The sequence below is a fragment of the Setaria viridis genome, chromosome 1 (assembly GCF_005286985.2).
Source record: "Setaria viridis chromosome 1, Setaria_viridis_v4.0, whole genome shotgun sequence".
Classification (NCBI taxonomy): domain Eukaryota; kingdom Viridiplantae; phylum Streptophyta; class Magnoliopsida; order Poales; family Poaceae; genus Setaria; species Setaria viridis.
In genome coordinates this window covers 36,591,446-36,615,316 of record NC_048263.2, presented here as the reverse complement: position 1 = coordinate 36,615,316, position 23,871 = coordinate 36,591,446, and the positions used below count along the sequence as shown (strand labels likewise).

At 49.2% G+C, this 23,871-nt stretch overlaps 3 protein-coding genes and 1 long non-coding RNA gene across 4 annotated transcripts; all 4 read right to left on the bottom strand.

Annotated features, from left to right (window-relative positions):
- Positions 1–535: 535 nt before the first annotated feature.
- Positions 536–1,538, bottom strand: LOC117836920 (protein TIFY 10a). The gene is made up of 4 exons (XM_034716452.2): positions 1,335–1,538; positions 1,105–1,255; positions 964–1,021; positions 536–746 (listed from the first exon to the last, which is right to left on the bottom strand). The coding sequence occupies exons 1-4, from the start codon at positions 1,536–1,538 to the stop codon at positions 536–538; spliced, it is 624 nt and encodes a 207-aa protein (XP_034572343.2).
- A 2,657-nt stretch (positions 1,539–4,195) lies between these two features.
- LOC117836938 (uncharacterized protein At1g66480) lies at positions 4,196–6,065 on the bottom strand. The gene is made up of 2 exons (XM_034716470.2): positions 5,051–6,065; positions 4,196–4,464 (listed from the first exon to the last, which is right to left on the bottom strand). The coding sequence occupies exons 1-2, from the start codon at positions 5,780–5,782 to the stop codon at positions 4,420–4,422; spliced, it is 777 nt and encodes a 258-aa protein (XP_034572361.1). The 5' UTR covers positions 5,783–6,065; the 3' UTR covers positions 4,196–4,419.
- Positions 6,066–8,012: 1,947 nt separating this feature from the next.
- On the bottom strand, positions 8,013–12,578 carry LOC117836911 (U-box domain-containing protein 11). Its single transcript, XM_034716443.2, has 4 exons — positions 11,912–12,578; positions 9,931–10,047; positions 9,400–9,852; positions 8,013–9,290 (listed from the first exon to the last, which is right to left on the bottom strand). Exons 1-4 carry the CDS (start codon positions 12,194–12,196, stop codon positions 8,232–8,234), a joined length of 1,914 nt encoding a protein of 637 aa, XP_034572334.1. The 5' UTR covers positions 12,197–12,578; the 3' UTR covers positions 8,013–8,231.
- A 3,314-nt stretch (positions 12,579–15,892) lies between these two features.
- Positions 15,893–22,039, bottom strand: LOC117836948 (uncharacterized). Its single transcript, XR_004636208.2, has 4 exons — positions 21,717–22,039; positions 21,378–21,517; positions 20,926–21,102; positions 15,893–16,576 (listed from the first exon to the last, which is right to left on the bottom strand). It is a non-coding gene; the product is annotated as an uncharacterized lncRNA (long non-coding RNA).
- Positions 22,040–23,871: the final 1,832 nt, after the last annotated feature.

The following is a 23,871-nucleotide window of genomic DNA, read 5'->3' as shown; positions in this document are numbered from 1 at the left end:
ATTTTGGAGTGCCAAAATCACTGTGCCAGCACTGTAGCACACTGTAGCGTTTCGTTTGTATTTGTGAATTATTGTCCACACATTGACTAATTAGGCTCAAAAGATTCATCTCGCAAAGTACAACAAAATTGTGCAATTAGTTTTTAATTTCGTCTACATTTAGTACTCCATGCATGTACCGTAAGTTTGATGTGACGGGAAATCTTCTTTTTACATAGTGCTAAAGTTGGGATTTGGGGGTGAACTAAACAAGGCCACAGGAAGCTAAAAAGAATTTTACACTATTCCCAGCATGAACAAATAAGATCAAAGAATTGTTAACACTTAGACAGCACCCTCGCCACACTAAGATATGCAATTAGCAGTCATTCTGAAGGTACAACAGGTTAGCTGATCCTACTACACCATATTATGAGATAGATCCTAAAGGGCACACCCATGTGTATTTTTATTGTGAAGATGACAAAGCGGAATGGGTTCTGATGCCTGAATCCACGAACTCAAGAATGTGCAGAAGCCGATGATTTCAGACCAGCTATAGCTTCAGGTTAGTGTTCACTGCCTCCTCGGCCTCTCCATGATTTTCTTTCATGCTCTTTGCCCCATCTTCGGAGGTCCCCCATGGCTGTTCTATGTCCCCAGACGGGGCTTTGTCTCGTGCGTAAACCGCAGTGGAAGGGTCCATTTGAGCAGGCACTGGCAGTACCTCTTCGCAAGGGTAAGGCATTGCTGCTGCACTCTCCACCCTGCAAGAAGCAAAATCAAAGTGCAACAGTTTCCCGATACGGATTCAGCACGAGACAATCTGATTGTCCCATTCATCGGATCGGGAACAAGGTTAATTACTAGTAGCGATTTGTTTTCAGCAAACCAAGGCTGAAAAATTTTCCACACTAAAGTTTTGAGATAATAAAGATTGAAAAATAATGACATGAACTAGCAGTCTGAGTGGTGTGCTCTTACCTTTGCTTGCGTTTATGCAGGAAGCGGACAAGGGACGCCGCCCTCTTCGGTAGAAGACCTGGAGCAATCAGATCATCCCGGCATAATTAAGATGCACATCCATACCCAGAGGCAATCTTCAGAGGCAGGGAAATTGCTTACTATCATTGGCATTAGCCAAACCCAAGAGCGTCATTATCTGCGCTGCACTACTACTTGGGATTGGGAGTGCAGCAGCTGGTTCTGGCTGTTGGAAGGCCGGGGTTTCTGCAGCTTGAGCCTCTTTTGCAGTCAGATACAGAATCTTCTCAGCCTGCAGGTAATGGCATATGATCACAACCACACACTACTCGGTCACCAACGTGTCGTCAGAGTTAGGGCTGACATCGTACCTGTTCCATCGGCACACTGTCAAATGCGCGCACAGAGCCAGCGTAGATTATCGTCAATGGCGCGGTGGAATGATCTGTATTGCTGCTGGGCGCCGCCGCGGAACCCTCAAAGATCGGCCATGCGGCGAACGGCGGTGGCCTGCCAAACCCGTTCGCGGCGGGAGCGCTGACGCCAAGCAGCGGCGGCGGCGCAATCGTGGCCATGGCGTGCACCTGGGCGTGGCCGGCGGCGGCCAGATCACCCGGCCCCGATGGAAACATCCCCCTGGAAAAAACGAGCTGAGAGGCTCGTGGAGATCTTGTTAGTTTGATCTCCACCGAATTTGGCCCAACGGCCAAGTCCGACCCTGATCCGCGCCCCCGCCCTGATCGGGGGCGCACAACCACTCCCGTCGCGCAGCGCATATAAAGCGGAGGTGGGGGTTAAGGTTACGAACGTCAAAGTTCGACGCCGTGCCCACCGGGCCCACCAACAACTCTAGTATCCGATCTACTTACGCTGTTAGCGGCGGGAAGCTTCGCCAACTCATCGCGCCGCCACCGCCGCCCTGCGTCAATGCCACTGTCATCTTCACCGCTATGGCGACCTCAAGTGTTAAGCCCGATGGTTGGTGACCTTCTCATTCTCTAACTCTATCTCTCCCTCTTGGTTGTATCTCTGTTTAGATTCTAGGACACTGATTTAATCTGAAGAATGAGTTAGTTAACCTACTAGTTGAGCTCCTAGTGTTCCTGCAAATCTATCAGATCTGTCTCCAGCGGCGCCCGGAACACGAACCTGCGGGGACGGCGCCATCGACGGGGGCTTCGGTCGTCTTTTCGCCGGAGGTGCATGGACGTCGTCAGCGTCAGCGTCCACGGGGCGCCGGTGCATGCGCGAGCGCACCAGTGGAGGGGTCTCGGCCGTGGCGGCAGCCAGACGCAGGGGCTCGTCGGAGCCCGCCTTCTCGAGATCAGGCCGCTGCACCGCTGAATCTAAAACGCACAGCGATCAGCAAACATCTCACGCTCTTGCTGCACAACAATCACGTCTCTGACGAGAGCCAATAGGGGCCGAACGCCGTGCTTGATCTGCTCTGGAATTGATGTGAGTGACGGCCGGTGTGCATGGTAATGGTATGGTTACCTCCGTGGCCGGCAGTCGCCGGCGGCAAGCCGAGTCCAAGAAGGTCTAGCTCCATCTCTCTCTCTCTCTCTCTCTCTCTCCCCGGCTCCGGGGATCTCTTCGCGCTCACAGGGTCTCGTGCGGCTGGGTACTCGTCGAACCGAACGACGCCGGCCTGTGCCTTGTGCTGTGCCTTGCCCTGTGCCTTGTGCTGCTGGTTAGGGACGATGTCGGAATCGGAGGCGTGGCTAGGCTGGCTGCGCGCCTGTATAAATAGGCGCGGCTGTCACACCCCCCGACACCTCGCGCTTGCGCCGGTGCCGGGTGGCCAGCCGGCCAACGTTTTCCCGCAAAAGGCTAGGAGTTTTTCACACCCCCAGGCCCCGGCCGCATGCGCGGACTCGCCACCGCACGAGGCCGAAATCCAGAGGAGGAGGGCGGCCGGCCGGGCGGGCCGCGGATCGATCGATTGGGAGGCCGGCCGGGCACTACGGGTAGGCCCAAATCGGATCGGATCGGCGTGGAATGGAGTGGCCAAGCGCAGTGCCAGGAAATATCGACCCCGAACAATTCATTGCCGCATAATCCAAACGTGATGGTAAGCGTGACGCTGTTTGAATTTCTTTTCTTTTTTCCCGTCAGCAGCAGGTAATTTGTCAGGTTGGCGTTCGCCAAGTCAGGATGGTAGCTACTGTTCTACGTACCGGATTTACCGGTGGGTGCTGCCATGATGTTTGAGCTCTGACCTTATCCCATTTATGAAGCAATTGAATTAACCAATTCAAACTAGCTACACGTACTCACTGTCCATGAGAATTGCACATATCAGATCTAGAAGGGATATGAGGCCTGGACAATAATCTTTTTGTTCGAATAATCTGAACAATAGTACTAGTACGCTGGAATAATTTATTGCCATCATGTAACGGCCAACTGGTGTCTGGTGGTGCCAAACGAAATTGTTCATTAAGGTCAACAAATAGAAACAATGAATAGCTGCGCTGGGTTAGTAGAAGTTCTGGCCTTCTGAGGGCCTGAAACGAACTATGCATTATTGCATTACGAGGGCGGCGGCGAGTGAGATTCAGAGAACATCCCTGAGCCTGAAGGCTCAAGCAGTCGCACGGGGTACAGAAGATGTTCGAGGTCGTCTTGTTGGTTCACGAAGCGCATTCTTCTGACTTGGGCGGATTGTATATACGAGGGTAGTAGGGTAGGTCTAGGTCAGATACTCAGATCCTTCTGCATGTGCAGGTTTACCGGTGATTGGCGGCGATAATCTTTATCCAAATCCGGATGATCGGTGGCTGATAAGAAATGCTCACGGTGCAGCGACGCACGACTTTGCATTGCAAATGATGCTCTTGCATGTGCTGAGGAATGCAGTTGAGCAACGCCTCCCAATAATTCCTCAACAGACGATCGACCAGTTCAACTCAACGGACCATTACGCGTAGAGAGATTGTTGTGCATTATGATCCCTAATTCTCGTTCCAAAATCATGCAGGAAATGGATGAGATGATGGGCATAATGCAGAGAACAGATTGGCATCTCTAATCCGTGTAGTGATGTATGGATGCAGATGCACATGTTGATGCTGCCCTGTGTCTAAAGATGAAACTACCCAGCGGCAACCATAGTTGACCTGAACAATTGGCTTGCAAATGACAGGCCATATTGGGCGAATAACAAACCACCAAAGAGAAGCCAGCAATAGGAACACGCAGAGATTCGAGAAAGCGGAAGGAAACATACTAACAGTCAAACACGGTGTCAGATCATTGGATCAAGGTGAATTGGAAGCCATCGGCGGCTTCTCATCTTCAAACCATAGCTGTTTCGCTCAAATGAGCAATGGAAGAAGAAGTACAGCCCCGCCTGAAGATAAGTTTACAATTCCTTATCTCCTGGCCTGACAATCACCAAACATGCTTGGGACAGTAAACAAGAAGAGTTAACTCGCTTCAGGGAAGTACATGTCATGCTATTAGCTCGTCCGGCAACTCCACAAACCTCGCCTTTTTCTGGAACATCAAATGAGAGCTCTATTATAAGTGATGAGCAAAAATAACTGAAACAATATGTCAATTGGAGGCAGGCATAACAAACTTCGTTTTCATGTACACAGGCAAGGCTAGTATTCTAGTATTTTGGATGCTTTACCAGAAAATTTTCCGCATACCACCAAGTTCCAGATATTCAACTATTGAGGCGCAATTCTAACCTACTTTTTTTTTTGTCAAAGAACTCCACATGCCACTAGAGAAGTCTATCATGTTCTCTGCGACGACAAGCAAACTGCATCTAACATGCTGCCATGTAACCTTGTTCGTGCTTGCTACCGCGCGCGTTCACACTGGAGTAGATGAACACGAACCAAATGCGCAACGCGATCTAAGAATAAATGGGCATTTTGGTGCATTCTCCAATCGTGAGTTTAGGGATTTCTTTTTTGTGTTGAGCATTGCACGTAACAAGAGATGGAATGGATCGCAAATCACGTTCCTCTGTCGCAGCGTGCGAATCTTGCTGTGCTCGTGCCGGCATGGGAACAAACAATAATGCAATGCACGTGGGGGATGGGGTTAAATCTGTGAGCGAATGAATTACCTCCTTGGTGCGTGGCAGCGTGGGCCACCGCTGCGGCGTCTTCGCCGGCGCCGGCGGCGGGAGCATGAACCCGGCGCCCCACTCGGGCGTCTTGGCGAACCGCGGGCTCCGCAGTATCCCTGGCGGGCGCTCCGGTGTCACCCTGGCGCTGGCGTGCGCGTCGCCGCCCATGGCGGCGCCGCAGAGCTCCATGATCTTGGCGGCGGCCTCTGCGGGGTCTTTGCTCTCGCCCATGAGCTTCTCCACCTGCGCCCTGGGGAGCCGCATCTTGAGCCGCACGGGCGTGGTCCCGCCGCCGGCCCCCGCGGCGGGGAGCGGGGACGTGGCGCCGCTGGGCAGCGGGGAGGTGGGCGCAGAGGCCGACGCGTGGGCGGGGAGAGAGGAGAGGTCGGAGGTGGAGCGGCGCGCGAGCATGAGCGACTCGAGCCGCTCCCGGGCCCCGACGCGGAGGTTGCCCGACCAGGCGCGGCGCATGCGGCCGGCGGCGCCGGCGGGGGCGCGGCGCGGGAGCGCGACGAGGAAGTAGAGCCGCCCCCTGCGGAGCGGCGCGTCGGGCGCCAGCGGCCGCGCGCGGGCGCCCAGGAGCTTGACCTCCTCCGACTCCAGCAGCTGGAAGCCCGGGTGGTCCCGCAGCACGTCAGCCGCCGCCGCGGGGGGCTTCACGCGGAAGGAGGTGCCGTCCAGCTGCATCACCTTGGCGCTCTTCCGCTTGCCCCCGAGGCTGTTCCCCATTGCTGCGGTGCGGTGCGGTGCGGTGGCGCCGCTGCGACCTGCGAAGGGGGTGTGGTGTGTGCGGGGGAAGTGCGGGGGCGCGGCGGCGAGGGAATTTTAAAAGGGGGGCAGAGGAGGCGAAGGGGAGGCTCGAGGCGAGGGGTTGAGGAGCGGAGATGCCCCCGAGCCCGAGGTGGTGGGTGTTTTCTCTTTGTTGTTTTCGCCTTTTCGGTCAAGACGCAGAGGTTGTTTTGTTTGCAGGAGGGACGGGGTGGAAGCGGAAGTGGAAGGGCGCGTGATTTGGGGTGGGTGGTAAAGCACTTTAAAAGCTCCGTATCGGTGAGATCCGTGTGTCGCCGGAGCCGCCGCGCTCGATTGGGCCAGCGGCAAACCTACGGGGGCTCTGCTTTGCTTCTGACTTTTTTCCCTCTAACACCGGTGGATGGGAATGGGATGGTGCTCAATTATGCTAGTGTACGATTTCGTGGCTCAATTATGCTAGTACCACGATTTCATGGCTTTAAGATCTAGATTGACTAGAGCGATTCTATGATTCTAGTAGCGAGTAGAATCCACATTTTTGAGATTCTTGACCCGATTTGAATGCCTAATTTTGACAAGGTTTTGCGTGAGAAGACATTATAGCGTTTTTCTATCTAGTAATTTTATTTTTTAAATCCATTGACATCTTCCTCCATTTCTGCTGCCGCATCTAACTCTCCCGCTATCACTTTCCCTACAACATCGCCTACAGACTGTCCGAGGACGTTGAGGCTCCAGCACGAAAGGAGGACCGTGCATGTGAAAATGCGAGGGTTGGAAGCTTGCAAGCATTCTCAAAAGATTGTCCGGGGGTAGGGTAAGCTCCTCGCCACTTGACTTCACTTAACCACAGGAATTTCGAACTTCACTTCACACCACCCTGCGTCGGTGTGAACACTCAGGTACCTCTCCATTCGCTGCTCCAGATCGCTGGTCTTCGCACACGCCGTTTTGTCCTCTTGTTTCCCTCGGAATGGGTGTGTGTAAACGCGGTCAATCCCATAGATCTCCTCCTCTTGCGTCTTGCCACGCGTGTACAAGACGTGCCGGAGGTCAACGGTTCCTTCTTGTTTGTTGTAGGGCAATGGAGATGGGAGCTTGCTTTGGAGGCTGCACCATCCATCTCGTCCTCCTGTGCTTGCTCACGAAAGGGTTCTCGTGTCGGTAGTGCGTGAGGTAAAGCTCGTGCACGATCTTGACAAGACTCCCGGTATCAAATTGTCAGTTCGTGTGACCATCCAATGTGCCTGGTACGTATCATGCATCTTCCTGATGACTATGATGGCCTGCGAAAGTGCCTTTTGTTTTCTGACACTAAATTAAAACGAGGATTGCATTGATAATGTTGAGATAATCAGGCGCGATCGTCTTTTTTCCACTGCATTGTTTGGTACAGCACTTGATGCATGCCTTTGAGATTATAATACACTCTCCGAGCTCATCAAGCCATCATCTTTTTCCATGGCGATACATCAGAAACAGCATCTGTTACGTAGTGACAACGGGCGGGACAAACTGACAATTCGTGTGCACACGTGGTTTTGGTCTCTTCCCCAAGTCCCAAGGGCGAAGGCATCACCACCCCATGAAAGCGAGTGGCCAACTCACCAGCAGTACACAGCACGTACTCGTTGCATTGCGTTGGAGTGCTCTGTCATCTGACTCCTGATGGTATGATCCGCATCTGATGCAAGCAGATGCTCTGAGCAGTTCAGTGTTTACGACCGGGAACAATACCATGGCACTGATTTTTTATTTTATTTTAATTTTTGTAGTAGGGGAATATTGGTTCGTCATCGATCCATCTCATCCTTATCCTGTTTCGAGTCAAGGTCGACATTTTTAACAAGTAATGATATGATTGTGCCCAAGACATAGGGGAACCTCGGATTAAAGAAACAGGCACTCAGGTAACAAGCATAAAACCATCATTACCGTGGTGCTTTTCTATCAGTCGCCTCAGTAATCATGTCCAGGTGGGTACAATGTGGCTCCAACAAATTAATTGCGTAAGGTAAAGATGGTGCTGCACTCAAACGAAACTCTCCAGATCTTCAGAAAGGAACCCCCAGGAATGAAGTGCTGAAGGTATCAGGTTTATATCAGGTTGATATCTTGAAGACAAAGATGTCATGAGTAGATATTTCGATCGCGACCTAGATAGTTTCGCACCTTGAGCCTAAAATCTGAAATCAAAACTTCATGCAGATGAACAACAGAACATTTCAGATTCAGCAGCACCAACCAATTTATGGTGCGAATCGATTGACACACGTTTGACTGTGACTGAAACAAACTAATCACCAACCCACTAAATTCACACTCGATGGCAGATGAAGTTACAATTTTCCTGTATGTATACATACACGTGAAAAAAGTTGAAAAAACACACGCACACCCACAAAACGGTATGCGGTGGGCAGTGGAACTAGAGCACCTGTAACTTACTGAGATGCTCCAGGAGTGAGGTTGCCTTGCGCTTAGCTCGGTCTGTGCCGGTCTTCGCCAGCTCAGTTAGTGGTATCTGAGCACCAAGCCTCCCTATACAGGCCAGGTTCTCAGCATCTTTCTTGCAAAGTGCAAGTAAAATAGCAGCAGCATTCTCCTTGTTGCGGGCCTGGCCCGACCGTAGCAAATCTATCAAAAAGGGTATGGCGTGCGCCTTAGATATAGCAGTTTTACACTCATGATGGCTCACAAGAACTGACAGGATGGTCAGCGCTTCATCAATAGCCCCACTTCTGGATGAATCCTGCAGCATCCGCATAAGTGGCACCAGGATCCCTGCTCGAACTGCCCTCACCTTGTTAGCTTGGTATATGCATAGATTGAAGAGTGCCGTTGCTGCATCCTTTTTACCCCTTGAGCTACCACTCTGCAACAACTCAACCAATGCTTCAATTGCCCCTGGGGTGCTTCCTATCATTATCTTGTTATCGTCGATTAGTGACAGGCTGAAAATAGCTGCAGCTGCATTTTCTCTTGCTTCCATGCTACTTGTCCTAAGCACTTGTATGATTGGGACAATGGCACCAGCAACCACTATCAGTTCCTTGTTCTGATCATATATGGAGAGATTTAGAAGAGCTGTCACGGCATGTTCTTGGGTTTTCTGGTCTTTTGACGACAGAAGTTTCACTAGAGCTGGGATAGCACTAGACTCTGCTAGAATTATACGGTTGTCTGTACTTTTCTTGGCCAAAGATCTTATCTCAGCGGCAGCAGATTTCCGTTCATCTAACGAGCTGCTAGAGAGATTGCGAACCAATGCTTCAATTGCTAATCTGTTCCCACCAACCTCAAGAGAAGAGCCATCACTTTTAGATCTGCTAGGTGGTTCGATCCCCTTTTCCTCACACCACTGCATTATTAAACTTCTTAGCACATAGTTTGGGGTTAATGTAAGATTCTGGAGCTTCTGTTGAGTTTTAGGGCAGGTCCGGTTTCCACAGTCAATCCACCTCTGGATGAAAGCACGCTCATAAGTCTACAGAATTTGTGAGCAATTTGTCAGCAGATGGCAAATTATACATGACAGTTTAAGAGTGAATCTTACAGTGCAGGACCAGTAAAAGGGTGATGATGTGAAGCCTCACCTGTCCTGTGGAAACAATGACCGGATCTCTCATCAGCTCGAGAGATATCGGGCAACGGAAATCCTCAGGAATAGCTACGGAGTCAGGCTTCTTAACTTCCTCAGATGAGCTTTTTGTTTCATCACTTGATTGACTATCAACATTGGCAGGTTTGGGAGAATCAGGAGTTCCAACATTTTCAAGTCCTTCAATCAGCTCGGACGTTATTTTTGTCATGTCAGATTTGGATAACCCGCTTATTTCTGAAACTAGTAAAACAGTGTTTTGCAACTCCAGGTGATCTTTACTAAATTTCTCCATCTGTGATTGCTCTGGTTGTTGATGGGGTTGCTGAGATTGTGGTCCAGCATTGTCAATTTGAGTTAAGATATCATGAACTTTTGTAAACACGTTTACATCAAGGGCTCCCTTCTTTTCCATTTCTCTTCTAAGCTGAGCTCGCACTAAGTCAACCTATAAGCTTAAAAAAGTTCAAACATGTATGATTGAAAATAAAGGATTTATCTCCACAATGAACCAACTTTACTATACCTCTTCTTGAACTTCATCCGATATCCGAAAACAGCTATGTGGCAGATTTGCTAGAGCAACTTGCAATTGCCAGGTGACATACTTGAACTGGAGATCAGTATTGTTGCAGGTGGCATCCTTAACCAAGGGAGAAAAACAGGGAGGTCAGAACAACTGTTAATAACAATACAAACATAAGCAGAAGACAACATGGGACCAAAGCATTGATGCAACTACATTTGAAGGCTGCATTTACTGAGGAACACGATCATAAGTGGTTAGGCAAAACTCAAGCTTACGAACCGACAAACAGGTATGGAAACAAAAAGACGAGTGTTAGCGAACATCTAGCTCAAATCATGTACAAGTTCTTCAGTTAGAATTGGACCTATCTCGAGCTCAGATTTGGTTGACTAGGATTCAGTTAGCTATGCATTGCCTTCTACGTGTAATATAAACTCTAGAGATCATATAGAAGGCATGTTTGCTCCTGATTTCACTCCTGAGCTCTATCTCTCTCATTTCTATCTCCTTCATGAAGGATGAGGGAGCAATATAAACGAGAATAGATTTTTTGTTTCCAAATGATTCACAAATTTCATATCCAGATGCATGGTGAAATTTTGCCATTAAAATTTTTTTGTTTTCCTTACATGTCCACAGCTGTTATATATATCACGTTACATTATAAATCAAAATTTTCCTTAGATCATATATTTTAAACAGATCAACTTTTTTAAGGCACAGGCAACTTGTAGAAAATAAGACAGAAAGAAGCAGAGATTGCTTTTACATAAATGTCAGATCCATATATCCCATATAACAGAAATGAAAGTGTGCCATTAAAGTGAAAAGGACAATTCTAGATGCAACACATGCAAAAAGATGCCCAGCACTTGCCAGCTTTAATCCTTTCAGGAAAGAACCCAGTAGATTGCTTACAGGACAGGACTGTTTGCAAACCAGATTAACCAGACTGATAAAAAAATATGCTAGACAAGCTGATTTGAAATCCCATAAGTGAGCAGCAAGGTGATAGAAGCCTGAAAATGTCCTTTCTAAAAACTTCCATACATAACAAAACTAATCCAGATTTTAGTAAATAAGAACAGTGTCTAGCTATATCTGGATAAAATTTGAACAAATATAGCTCAGATGGGATGCCCTCAAGGAGTGAGACGACTCCCTCAGTCCATTCCACAGCACAAGCAGCCATACAACTTCTTCAGTGCAAGTTTTAGTAGCAAAACGTTACCTTGGAACACCAATAAACAAGTAAATTGACAATTGATAAATTGTAATACGATGTAGTTATGCTGCACTAAAGCCATTAACATTTCCTTTGAAGCAAATCGTTAATACATTAGAGTAAGTTTACACATAATGGACGGAAAAGACATATTTGCTAAGATGATGGTGAATACCGAGAAGGGATGCATGATGTTCACTAAAATAAGATAGAAAGCCTTGGAAGTGTTTCTCTTCTAAAAGGAGGATAGTTTCAGTAATCAGTGAAAAACACTGACAATGACCCTTTTTAGATGACCACACGACAAGCATGTCAGGTAATATGAAACCAGGTTGAAATCCGATCTCTGCTCCTCCTTGCTGAAGATGCTAGATATCGTCAACTGACATATTCACAAATTCCATGGGGCCTTTGCAGCAATCAATTAGTAAATTGAAGGGCTAAAGTGGGAATCAATTGAAGGGCAACAGACAAATTAGACGCGAACATCAAGAGTTTGACGGAATCGGGAATCCCAACAATCACAGATAAACTAGTTGCTACGTCAACTACAGATGCAGGGCAGTGCGGTAATTAACAGCCGACCCCGAACGAAGCAAGAGGGGGCAGCAAACAGACGAACAGAACTACTTTGAACACGCGCCACAGGTGTTCGACGGAATCCCCCAACGGGGAACGCACCGACTAACGAGCAATGCAGCTTGAGCGGAACGCTTCAGGCAACCATACGAGACCATCCCAGCATCTCCTCACCTGATCTGACGCCCCCGCCGCGGCTGTCGGCGTCGGCGGCGCTCGCCCGAGGTCGACGAACCTCCTGGCTGCCTCGAGCGCCCTCACCAGCTCGCGCACCCACGCCGCCGCCGCCGCGTCGCCCTCCCCCGCCTCGGCTACCTCGGCGACGAGGTGCGACAGCAGGGACACCTTCCGCGCGAGGCGGAGGCAGTCCGCGCGCAGCGGCTCGGCGGCGGCGGCCAGGTCGGCGGCGCCCACCGCCGCGATCTCCCGCACGATCTCCGCCGCCGCCTCCGCCGCCATTGCGACGAGGACGAGCGCGCGCTCCTCGCCGCCGCCTCAGCTCGCCCGGAGAGGCGACAGGCGACAGCTCACCACTCCGCGTGGAGTCGGGGGAGGGGGAGTGGAAGGAGACGACGAGGTGGCGGTGGTGGGGAAGGGGCCATGCGCCCGCGCCCAATGTCAAACGTCGCGGGAGGGATGCAGTGTAGTGCGGGGGAGCTCAGGGAGGGGTTCCGGATTAAAGAAAAGGCTAGCGAGTGCCTGCCGTGCCGGCCGCGGCTCGATGGGCTCCAGCTCCTGCTGCCTGCCTCCGCCGCGGCCGATGGAGTGGTGGTGCCGAGCTGAGCTGGGCGTGGGGTGTCCGCGACTGCAGTTCGCGTGCGGAGTGATTCCCGGGCGCCGCACAGCGGAGCGGAGGGGGGTGGTGGGGACTAAACAAATGGCTGTCCGAACTGGGTGCAGGCGCTTGGGTTTTCATCTTCTCAAGCCTGGCCTGGGTGAACTGGCGATCCGGATCCAGTGTGGCGGCGTCGAAGAAATTCTGTGTGCCCTAGGGCTCAGGCTACGAATCTTGGCGGAGTACGTGTGTATGAACGTTAATTGAAGGTGATAAATTGTTTGTCCACTTTTTCGTTAGCTGAAAATACTAATGTAAGGAGTGAAATGAGGGCAGCCGGTAATGAAGAGCTAATCCACGATCAATAAAAGATTCGGTGGAGTGGTCCACGATCAAATGATAGATTTTTGCATTCACGTTCCATTGAGCAAACAACGTCAAGGTAGCTCCCCTGTAACAGTAGTAGACCGTACCATAATTTGGGACATGATTAGACTCGGCATTATCAAGAAAGGACCCCACGAGTGACACCTCTCGCCACCTGCAGTAACCCATGTTATGCTACTACTGCTTAGTAGCCTGCTAGTAAAACTGCAAATCCGCAATGCATTACCGTAGCAAACTACCACATGCCCCTGCACAGCAGCACAGGGTGGCTCATTGGAGACGCCGCCGCGGGGGATCCACGCGGGGACGGACGGGTTATAGTTGGTGACAGGCTAATAGGATAACAGTGTGGGCTGGCCGGGCAGGGGTTAGTTGCCGTCGTGGGGCGCGTCAACTTTGGCCGGTCCCAACGGCAGCGCGCGATACGGTCAGGTGCGGCGACGCAGCAGCACGGCATGGGTCGTCGGACAACAGACGGGGGCCGGCCGGCGCAGGCCATTATTCCGTCGCGAAACAAAGGAAGAAAAGAAACCGGTGGTCGTTAGATTCGGGTCCAGCGCGTGCTCTCGCTTCCTGCGAATTTCGGGGCCGAGGTCGATCGAACGGAACGGGAGAGGGGAGCAACAGACCCGTTGTTCCATCTACCTTCGCTCAGCGTATTGAACGTATTCTTGCAAACATGAAACAGCGGACCTCTCCTCATCGAGGCTTCAACTCATATTTGCGACATAGCTTTACTTCTCCGACATGTGCGACATGGCTAGATCATTATTAGTAATTAGAGAGCGGAGATATTTTCAAGCTTGGGAGCACAAATTATATGCATTGGAATTGGAAAAACTACCTAACAATATAGTAAGGTCAATATATTGGGCATGTGCAAGGGCTCATACTCAAGGCTGTTTGTTTGATCTTAGCAGTTTCTCAGTGTAAAGAGTCAGAAGCTTAAATAAACAACGAATTTCTTGTGCGGTTTCCAGAAAAGCTAGAAGCTCAGGAAAGATGGGTTTATATAGAAAGTTGGAAAACTCAGTTTTATAAACTTTTTTATATCTTTTTGAGTCATGAAGCTAAATGCATCTTCTAAAGCAAGCGTTGGTTTTTTTAGAAAAGCTAAAAAAATGCAGTTGAAACAAACAGGACCCTCATTCTTGAAACTATTGCTTTTTGAGATCTTTTGATTTGCCATGCTTTTGTTAGTTTATCGGTGGCCTTACAACGATGAGAATGTTCCTGGCGTGTCATCTTACCTTTATATTCTGAATTTGAGCGTACCATTTACAAAATCTATTAACACTTTCTTGAGTTACAGCTCCAACGATGAGAGAGAGCAATCAAACTCAAAGTAGGTATTACTACTAGATTACTAATGGAAGTGCACGTGCGTGCGTGCCGCACGTGATAAAAAAAAGGACATACAGATATGTTACTGGGAGTTGATCGAGCAGCCGGCTGTTAAGAAATTAAAGTCTGATACATGTACCTTCCTTGTTGCACTCTGCATTTTATTTCGAGTTGCACTACAATAGTTGGGGATCATGAATTGGGTAGCTATATATGAGATGTGAACTCATCTATATTGTTTGAAAAGATCAGCCATTTAGGGAACAATTTTTTTTTACTAAACAAGAATCTGTTCTTCCTTTTTCTCAAAAAGGATTCAGAAAGTTTCTGAATTTTTCCACTCCACATTAACTCCAGATTGCACACTTTAATTGTTTAATAGCTTCCAGATATCAACCTACAGATTTGACCTTTCAGAATTCCATATTTTGTTTTTAAAACGAGTCAGAGAAACAATCACAGTTTTTGTAACACGCCCATCATATTGCATATTTCAAAACACTGGACATGTCGTATGTATTTGCATTGTGCGACTACAGGTATACACCACAGTTAATCCTGCACCATAATCAAAATAGCTCTAGCTAATACGAATCGTCTCAGCTTGGTAGCAAAAAGAAGAGAAGAAACCCCATTGTGAGAAAATGATCCTCTCAATCTAAAATAGCTCTAGCTAATATATCCTCTCAGCCTTGTTGCACCATATGGCAATCAAATATATTATATATGCAAAGCCAAGCTGCACCGTGCTCAAATAAATGCATGAAGCGCATAAATGACACCACAATCGTCTAGATAGTTAAATGAGCTCGCTTTTTCTTTATTTTGTGCATTTGCCAAGTGCTTTGTGTCTCTGAAGCCAATATTAACAGCCAGGCACAGTATCATCAGCGTCCAATTGATTTCTGGTATGTATATCTGACCATGCACTCTGGACCATGTATGCACAATCTTCACTCCAGAAAAAACAGCATAATGAAGAGCAGTGCTTGATGATTGCAAAAGTTCCAGTACTAATTGCTTGATTCCAACTACACTCACCAGAACAGGCGATCTGAGTGATTCTACAAACACAGTCCGATGTTTTAAATGAATATTGCGATAACAAATTACTTTACTAAAAATTAAAAAAGGAGCAAAGGAAAATAAAAAATTTATCTGGTACTGACACATAAAATCCAATATGATAACTACTCTTAAAGTTGTAATGTTGTGCAGTAAAAGCATCGTGTCCCATATAAACCAGTACAAGAGCAGGATAAACCACGTATATGAAAGCAATCTGTTCGCGCGCCGGGGGTGTGGGGGGGGGGGGGGGAGGGGGATAATAAATGGTAAGCTGAAAACAGTCCAAATCTTCCATTTTTTTTTTCCCAAGAGTGGAAGGTTAATATCTCGTAAAATCCAAGGAGACCAACCAAAGACTACGAAAAGCTTCCACATATTTCTGAAGCTCATAAATCCTTTGGATCATATCCTTCAACTCAGCAACTGAAATACATACAATGGGTGCACAAGAAGCAAGCTCTGCAGTTCTCTTCCTTACACGTGCTTGTACAGAGTAGCAGTCGAGCACGGAAGGCTTCACTGTGATTTCAGATGCGCACATGAACAACATCATGAGATTGCTTTCTGTTTTGTCACGCTCATTTGCATTCCAACATGAGGTATAGTATTGCATCAATATAGTACATTAACAATTTGGTTTCATCTGTCCTATGATTACAATAACATTGGAATCACACTACATCAGTAACACAACTGGGAAATGAACTAAACTAAAAACTGTACAATTCTTAAGAATATAAAACCGAACAGTGAACCCATCAATTTACTAATCTCAATCATTTGCAACCACATCTAATCTAAAGAAACAAAGAGTTGTTATGAAATTACAGTACCAAAACCGACAATAAGAGTTCTTACCCAGATCGGCAGCTGCAGTGCCTCCTACTCCTCCATGTCCCATATTTACAACCACATCTTTCTCATCTGCAACATCTCATGAATTTATAATTGTCGGTTTTGGTATGTCTCATGACACTATCTCTCACTTTATCTAAGCCTTGTTTAGTTTAGTATTTATAATTGTCAAAGAATTTTTCCCGTGCAGAGATTACCAGATAATTCCCTCTCAAAACTTAGCAGGGCTTTCCAAAAAAACTAAAATAACAACAGCTCCTAGTAATCATCACAAAAAACAAGCAGGAAAAGGTCAAACAGTGAGTCACTTCGTTCTCGTCCAGCTTTTGATTTTGTCATCCATCCTAGGCAGCACTGCGTCCATCTTGAGCATGCTTCCTATCACCAGCAACTTATACAACACCCCAGTTCTGCACAAATCACACCAATCAGACCAAATCTGAACCAAGCATGTTTCAGCAACCAAAGCATTTGGCAAGACAATAAGTAGCATTGTAGCAAGATCACAAGGGGAAAGAAATACCTAGCATCTTTCAATCAGTTTCTGAAACAAATAAAGTAAGAATTGAGTAGACAGAAAGCAACCTATGCTTCACTAAAATATTGTCTACCCAATCATCCAATACATCGTACAAGCCATTTCGAGAACAGACCATCTTACTTTTTAATTGCACGCTAGATTCAGCAACGATGCTTTAATCGTGTGGCCAAAAGAGTGAAAACAAGGATTGTGAAGCTTATTGTGCATCAAACATCATTTTTCTTTCTTGTGTCAAGGACTGTATTAAATCCAACAATCTATAATCTATAAATGAATCACAACATGGGAAAAATACATCATATATTCGAATTAAAATGAAATGTTTTTTTAAAAATTGCATATTTATTGCCAACTGAAGCATATATTCAGTTCACTCAATCATATATAGGGGGACCAATAATCCTCTAAATCAGATTTGTGTTAAATGATGACATCAGTGGTAATCCACGAGAACAGGGTATAGACCATCCGATTTCAAACTACTTTGTGGCTGCATGTTTCAAAAAACTCTATATGTACTTGGTCACAGCAACTTCTGTTCAACTGGTCTCCAAAATTTCTGAATTTGCATGTTCTATTACTGAGTTTGCAAGGTCTTCATTCTACATACCTGCGGTGCTACGTATTCTTTCAGTTCCGTAAATGTACTGAGTATAATTTTGATTTGAACTTTTAGTACAAATCCATCTATTTTCCGAATAACAAAGTGTCTTCATAATCAGGGATAGAAATCTACTTTACATGCAAAATTAGTACCCTATGAAAATTAGTCACTGAAGTAATCCATTGATGCTTCAGACTTTCAGCCAACATGTTACCTCTTCTCGTTCCTTTGATTTGCTTATTTCATCACATGGTACTCCTTTGCCAATTAGAGCTAAGATGGGTGACGGGTACCTATACCAAGGGTACCCTCAGGAAAGGGGCTAAGGCAACCAAGCGCCAAAAGGCCAAAGACCCAACAGCTAGAAGCATCCTGGAAGCGGGCCAGACGACGTTGCGGTCCACCGCCTGACCTCCCTTGGTCGGAAGACAGGAGCCATGACTCGCCGGCTCAGCCAGCTCAGGGGCGGGGCCCGCAAGGGGCCCACAACGCCTCACCCACTCCTTGACTCAGGAAGACCTGCGCCGTAGAGAGGCATTAAATGCACGGTGTGGCCCCCCTGACCGCCCCACGCCGGAGACATGACCGGGCGAGAGGAGACGACCTTTAACCAGGGGGTCCGAGGGTGTTGGTGTTTAGACACGGCAACCTACCGAGGGGGATGCCCGAGGTAGTGTTTAGTGCGTGGGGCTCGCCAAGATCAGGAACTCGAAAGTGAACTCGAACACACGATTTAGATAGGTTCGGACTGCTAGATTGCGTAATACCCTACGTCCTGTGTGTTGGTTGTATTGAACTGATCCCTGCCTCGTCTTATATCGCCGGGGGCAGGGTTACAGGTCGGTTGTTCACAAGAATACTAGTCAGATTCGACTAGTGAGTCATACTCTATTTGCTACGAGTAGTTTCCTAATCCTCGACTAGTTCTTATCCTCTAGGTAGACCACGCCGTCCTGCAACGTAGTCTTATGTCTAACACATCTTGGTGTACAACCATATATCTAGGACTGTCCAAACCTTCTGGTGAGCCCATAGATGTATGCACAACAAAGGGTGAGGCTACACCCTTCGGACCGCCCAAGACGGCCTGCAGGATGAGGCCACGCACAGCAGTACGCGCCCACGCGCCCCAGCGTCATCATCGCCTTCGCCATCAAAGAAACCCGTCAAGATCAAGGCCATGCTACTATGCCAGGCCCGGTACGGTCCCGCAGATAAGGTGGGACCCAACAACAGATGTTACGGCGAGGAGCGGCCGTGAGCGCACTAAAGAGGTCGGGGAAAACCGGGACGAGCGGCGCGCCCCGTCCAGGCCACTAACTACGGCCCGCCCATTCGTCACCAGTACGGACGACAGCAACAGCACCCGTCCCGTTCATTGCCATAGAGTTGGTGGACAGGATAGGAGCACGCCACGGAGCAGGTCGGGCCGTGCGTAAGCAACCCACGATGCACAGGAGCCACTGTACAAGGCGTGCAAAGTCCACGACCAGCCAAGGGGACAGGACAAGGAGGCCTCTTGGTGCAAGGAAGACCCGACCACGCCACAACCCCCGACCACTGAGGTCGGGGATCCCCTCCATTTCTCAATGTCATTGTCCGGTCCCTGGCCTATATAAGGGGAACCAGGCCTCCTCTCTCTCTCTCTCTCATTCAACGCACACACCCACACATCGCACGAACGCTTGCTTGCAAGCACCCCGTTGTAAGCCCAGTGCACTTGATCCAAGGAACATGACGACTCCTGTCAAAACTGGACGTAGGGATTTTCCCGAACTAGTATAACTCCTTGTCTCTTGTGTGCAAGCCATCGGAAGTGAGGAGAACACGACATACAATCACCAGTCGGCGGTCCGAAACATCGACAGTTGGCGCGCCAAGTAGGGGCAGTCGCGCATTCCTCGCTAGCTTTCAATGGCCTCCTTCGGTCTTAGCACCGGCAGCGGCGTTGCCCCGGGCGACACCATTCGCTTTGGGAGCCTTGAGTTCGCTATCAATGCTGGGGGTGAGTTGCAGCTCGTCCCTAGCTTTCTTCCAGCCTAGGCATTCCATTTCGGAAGCCTGGACTTCGTCGCCTACCAGCTAGGTCACCTACAGCTCCTCGAAGAGGAGCTCCCCGTCCAGCCTGAGCTGGAGGGGACGCCACCAAGTGGCGACCCCGCCGCGTTGCCCATCAATGGCGATGCCCTAGCACGTCAGATCGACGTACACCTTGGGGCGGGCCCCGAGCCCGAGGCCTGCCGCCGCACCTTTTATGTGTTGGCCAACGTCTTCACCCAGCTCTCGGGGGAGGCCCTACTCCCCCCAGAGAGTGAGTTCTGGGACCCTATGGTTCAGCTGCCGTATGGTCTCCAGGACATAGCCCAGCTCTTCCAGATGGACCTCGAGCGCAGGCTTCGCCCCGACCCCGCGAACCCCACGTTCGTCGATGCGGCGGAGTACGCATCGGCATCCTTCCATGACCTCATGGAGATCCACTCCGCGTGCAGCTCCTCGTCGGAGGTGGACCTCGTCCACCGTGATAACCTGTCGAGGGAGTGCTTCATGGAAGAGCTTGCTGTGCACACCCTTCCTCACGGGTAGCGCGCGCAGCCGATCCAGCGCACGCCGGAGGAAAGCGAGGTATGCCTCCGCGAAAAAGCGGAATGCCTCGCCGCCGAAGCGGCGGAGCTCGAAGGCAAGCGCGCCCAGCTGGAGCACGAGTGCGCCGAGCTCAGCAAGCAACGGGGGGAACAGGCGGCCGGAGCGGCCCACAATCGTTCCCATCGCGTGCATGAGCAGATCATGTGCGACGAAGACGGAGTCCACCGCTGCGCCCGTGCTAGCCAGAATGTGGCCGCCGCGGCAATGATTTTGCGCTCAATCCCTTAGCCGCAAGACCCCGAGGGCTTGTGCATCCATCGCGAGCTTAAGGGTCTGCTTGAGACCACGGCGGTCCAGCAGGCGGAGAGTTCCCTCCAATGGAGACAAGAAGCGAGTAGCAGCCATCAGACACGGAGCGCGGGCGGTCCCTAAGGGTCCCGCGCGCCCGCCGCACCAGTAGGTGGCCAGCAGGAAGCTGAGCAACCCGCGGGAGGGGCGCTAGCGCCACAGCGCCCCGCAGCCTCGGCACACAGCCGCTTGGGTGGGGCGCACGACACGCGTCACACGATCCAGGCACGGAGCTGCGAACGCACGGAGTCCGACAGACAGCGTCGTCACGACCGCGATGACCACCGCGGCCGCCGCGGCCGATACTATGAGTGCTCACACATTCTTCTTCAAATAACTCCATAGAGAAAACGGAGGCAGAATTGCCCAAACTTTCGAACTGAAATGTGTGATCTTCTATGGCAAAAGAGAACTATGATGCTTCCAGCTGAAATAGTAGGGCCCTAGAGATAAACAGGTTATCCTGCTCTTAGGAATAAATAAGTACCTTGCTACCTTACCAAGCCACACTAAATATATGTGACCGTTTATGCATTATACATGTTTCATAAAATATCCAATATGAAAAATGGCTCATGGCTCACTGAATAAACAAAATTATTTACTGAACCAAGACAAAGAAATTGACCAAAAACTCAAAAGAAAGAAAACACTGGAGCCTTGTAACAGCAACTATAACATACCTTTCTCCATCGCTCATTTTTCTTCAAATAATTCCATAGAGCCAATGGATGCTGAATTGCCAAGCTTTATAACTGATATAAGTGATCTTCTATGGCAAAAGAGAACCATGATAGAGCCAATGGATACTGAATTGTCCAAGCTTTATAACTGAAATCTGTGATCTTCTATGGCAAAAACTGAAAGGATTTTGAAACATCAGTTTCACGTACGGAAGTGTTCATAAAACTATGATTCATTGCTAATCTGGCAAAAATACATAATTAACTTGGACCTAATTCACAGAAGCTATAATGATTAAACGATGGATAGAGCAAAAGGTGTAATCAGACTAACGGAAGAGATGCATTTAGATTATGCAGTGTTGAATACTGCAAAAAACTGGAGAGGACCAAAGCAACCCCATATAATAAGAAAACGAATCATACCAACAGGGGATGCAAGAATTTTTTACCTGATCCTCCTGACGGTGTCCGACACCACTGATGCATCTTCACGGCCTGGACGATTCCCATTAAAGAGGATAACTCACCAAATCACTGTGTTCAAGCACTCTTCAGAGCTGTCTCCGGATTGATCAAAAAACCACAATATCTAGCAACCAGCACACACTGCGTTAGATCCAACCGCACACATTGCGCAAACGAACAAAACAACCAGCACACACTGCGTTAGATCCAACCACACCCTACCCAATCGCCCCGGGAAAAAGAATAATTAAACCCTAACCCTTTGACCGGCGGCGAGCGCCAAGGAAAGTGGCAGAGGAGGAGGCCGAGGCGGGGCGGCGTACCTTGGAGAGGGCCGGGAGGGTGAGGAGCTCGGAGGAGGCGAAGAGGGCCGGGTGGGAGGTGGCCTCGAGCTTCAGGTGCCCATCTTCCAGGCACCGTTGCTTCAACAATGCGTCCTGTGCAGGTGCAAGCGCCCCCTGCTGCGCCGTCGATGGAGGAGGCCCATGGTAAGCGGATAGGGCAATGGTGAGAATGGAGGACCTCATCGTTGCACAAGGATGGAGAGATACATAGGCGTGTACTTGGCGCGAAGAGAGAGTCTTCGATATAGTTAGTATGGCGACAATCACTCTTGTTGAGCGGATGACAATTGGGAGCAGGACTGCATGTGTGGGGGAGGGGGGGGTGACTGGGCCCTTATTTACTTCCCACAAAACTCCCAACTTTGACACTATGCAAAAAGAAATTCCCCATCACATCAAACTTGCGGTACATGCATGGAGTAATAAATGTAGACGAAATCAAAAACTAATTGCACAGTTTTGTTGTACTTTGCGAGACGAATCTTTTGAGCCTAATTAGTCAATATTTGGACAATAATTCACAAATACAAACGAAACGCTACAGTGTCGCATTTATGGCAAAATACCAATTTGGCACCTCCCAACTTTCCAAGTAAACAAGGGCTGGGTGAGGGATGATGAAGTGGGCAGGCCACCGTACAGGTAGCCCACGCGCAGTTCATTTTTCAGGCCATGCACGACCAAATCGCGACAACCGATTTCGTCGCCAGAATTTGTCCGGCCAATCTAATTTGGCAGGACAGGGCACTGGACAATATACAAACGCGCCCTATGTTGCCATCCGCAGGGACGAAGCCAGTAGGGGGCTGGCAGGGGCCATGGCCCCTCATGGTCTCAATTTTTCTACTATAAACCTTGAGATTAGAAAAATGTTCTTAATATTTGGTGCATGAATTAACTTAGTTGGCCCCCTCCTCTTCCAATCCCAGCTTCATCCCTGACCATCCGTACCCGTCAAACTAATCCGAAAGATATTCATGGGGTTGAAATTTTGGTAGTCCAGGCTATACCATTTTAACATTTATAGGATTTGATTAAAACAAATCGTGTAAAAGTAATTAAATTCTATTGTTTGTTGGTCGTTACTAGATGTCCCGTTTGCAGCTTTGAATAGGGAGGAGGGTCCCCAAGGTGACAGAGAGAAAGGCAAACATGTTATGTGGACTCAAAATTCGTTAGAGAACAATGAGCCACGGCCCAAGATTCGGATACCAAACCCAACCCACTGGGGCTTCTATCCGGCCCAGGACACGGTTGATACTTTCGCCGTCTCACACTCACTGGTGGCCTCCTGTCCTAAAAGAAGGAACAAATGCTGGTGCCTGGTGGCAGTGTGATGCACTGATATGCGCATATGTGATATGTCCATCTCAACCTGCCCTTGTCTGCAGTATACAGACGGCAGCAATGTTTCTCTCGACACTCATTGCTACGTAGTAATGCATTTGGCAATACCTACTCGGCGTGAAGTCAGAGAAGCAGCTGGGACATGTCCACGTCCGCATGCCCAAGATATGCATGTGTTCAGATCAAGTCAGGTACACTATGCTTCTGATGGTCGATCTATCAGCTGTCAGCACGCCGCGAGAAGATCAAAACAGCTGATTCCCCATGTGCTTGTTCCTTTCCCAATTCCCAGGGATCCAGATCGCTAACGTCGTCCGGGTGCTGAAAGTGACGCAGACGGGCTTCTCCCGCGATCGTGGCGTTGCCAATTTCGGGCGGGAGAAGAAGACAGAGGAGTGCCCGCGCGCCTCTCAGTTCGCCTTCCCAACAAGCACGGAAAAGGGCAGTCTCGAGCAGCAGGATCCGACTGGCGAATTGAATCGTCCCCGGTTAGCCGTTTGGTAGTTGGAACAGCCTCCTCGGTCACCTGCCATCATCGTGGAGCAATCGGGCGGATCTCCATGGACCTCACGAGCTGTTGGTTCGGTTGTGGCAACTGGGCGGACGTACAGGCACCGGCCGAAAAAAGGAAACACCCGCGGCCGCACGGCGCGCTCGCTTCGCGTCCAGCCAGCCGTCGTCGGCTCGTCGCCGCGCACCTGGAACTCGAGAGGAAAATGAAGCGGGGAGCGCGCTCGGTTCGCACAATTCCACGAAGATGACGGCTGCTCACCGTGATCCGGAAGTA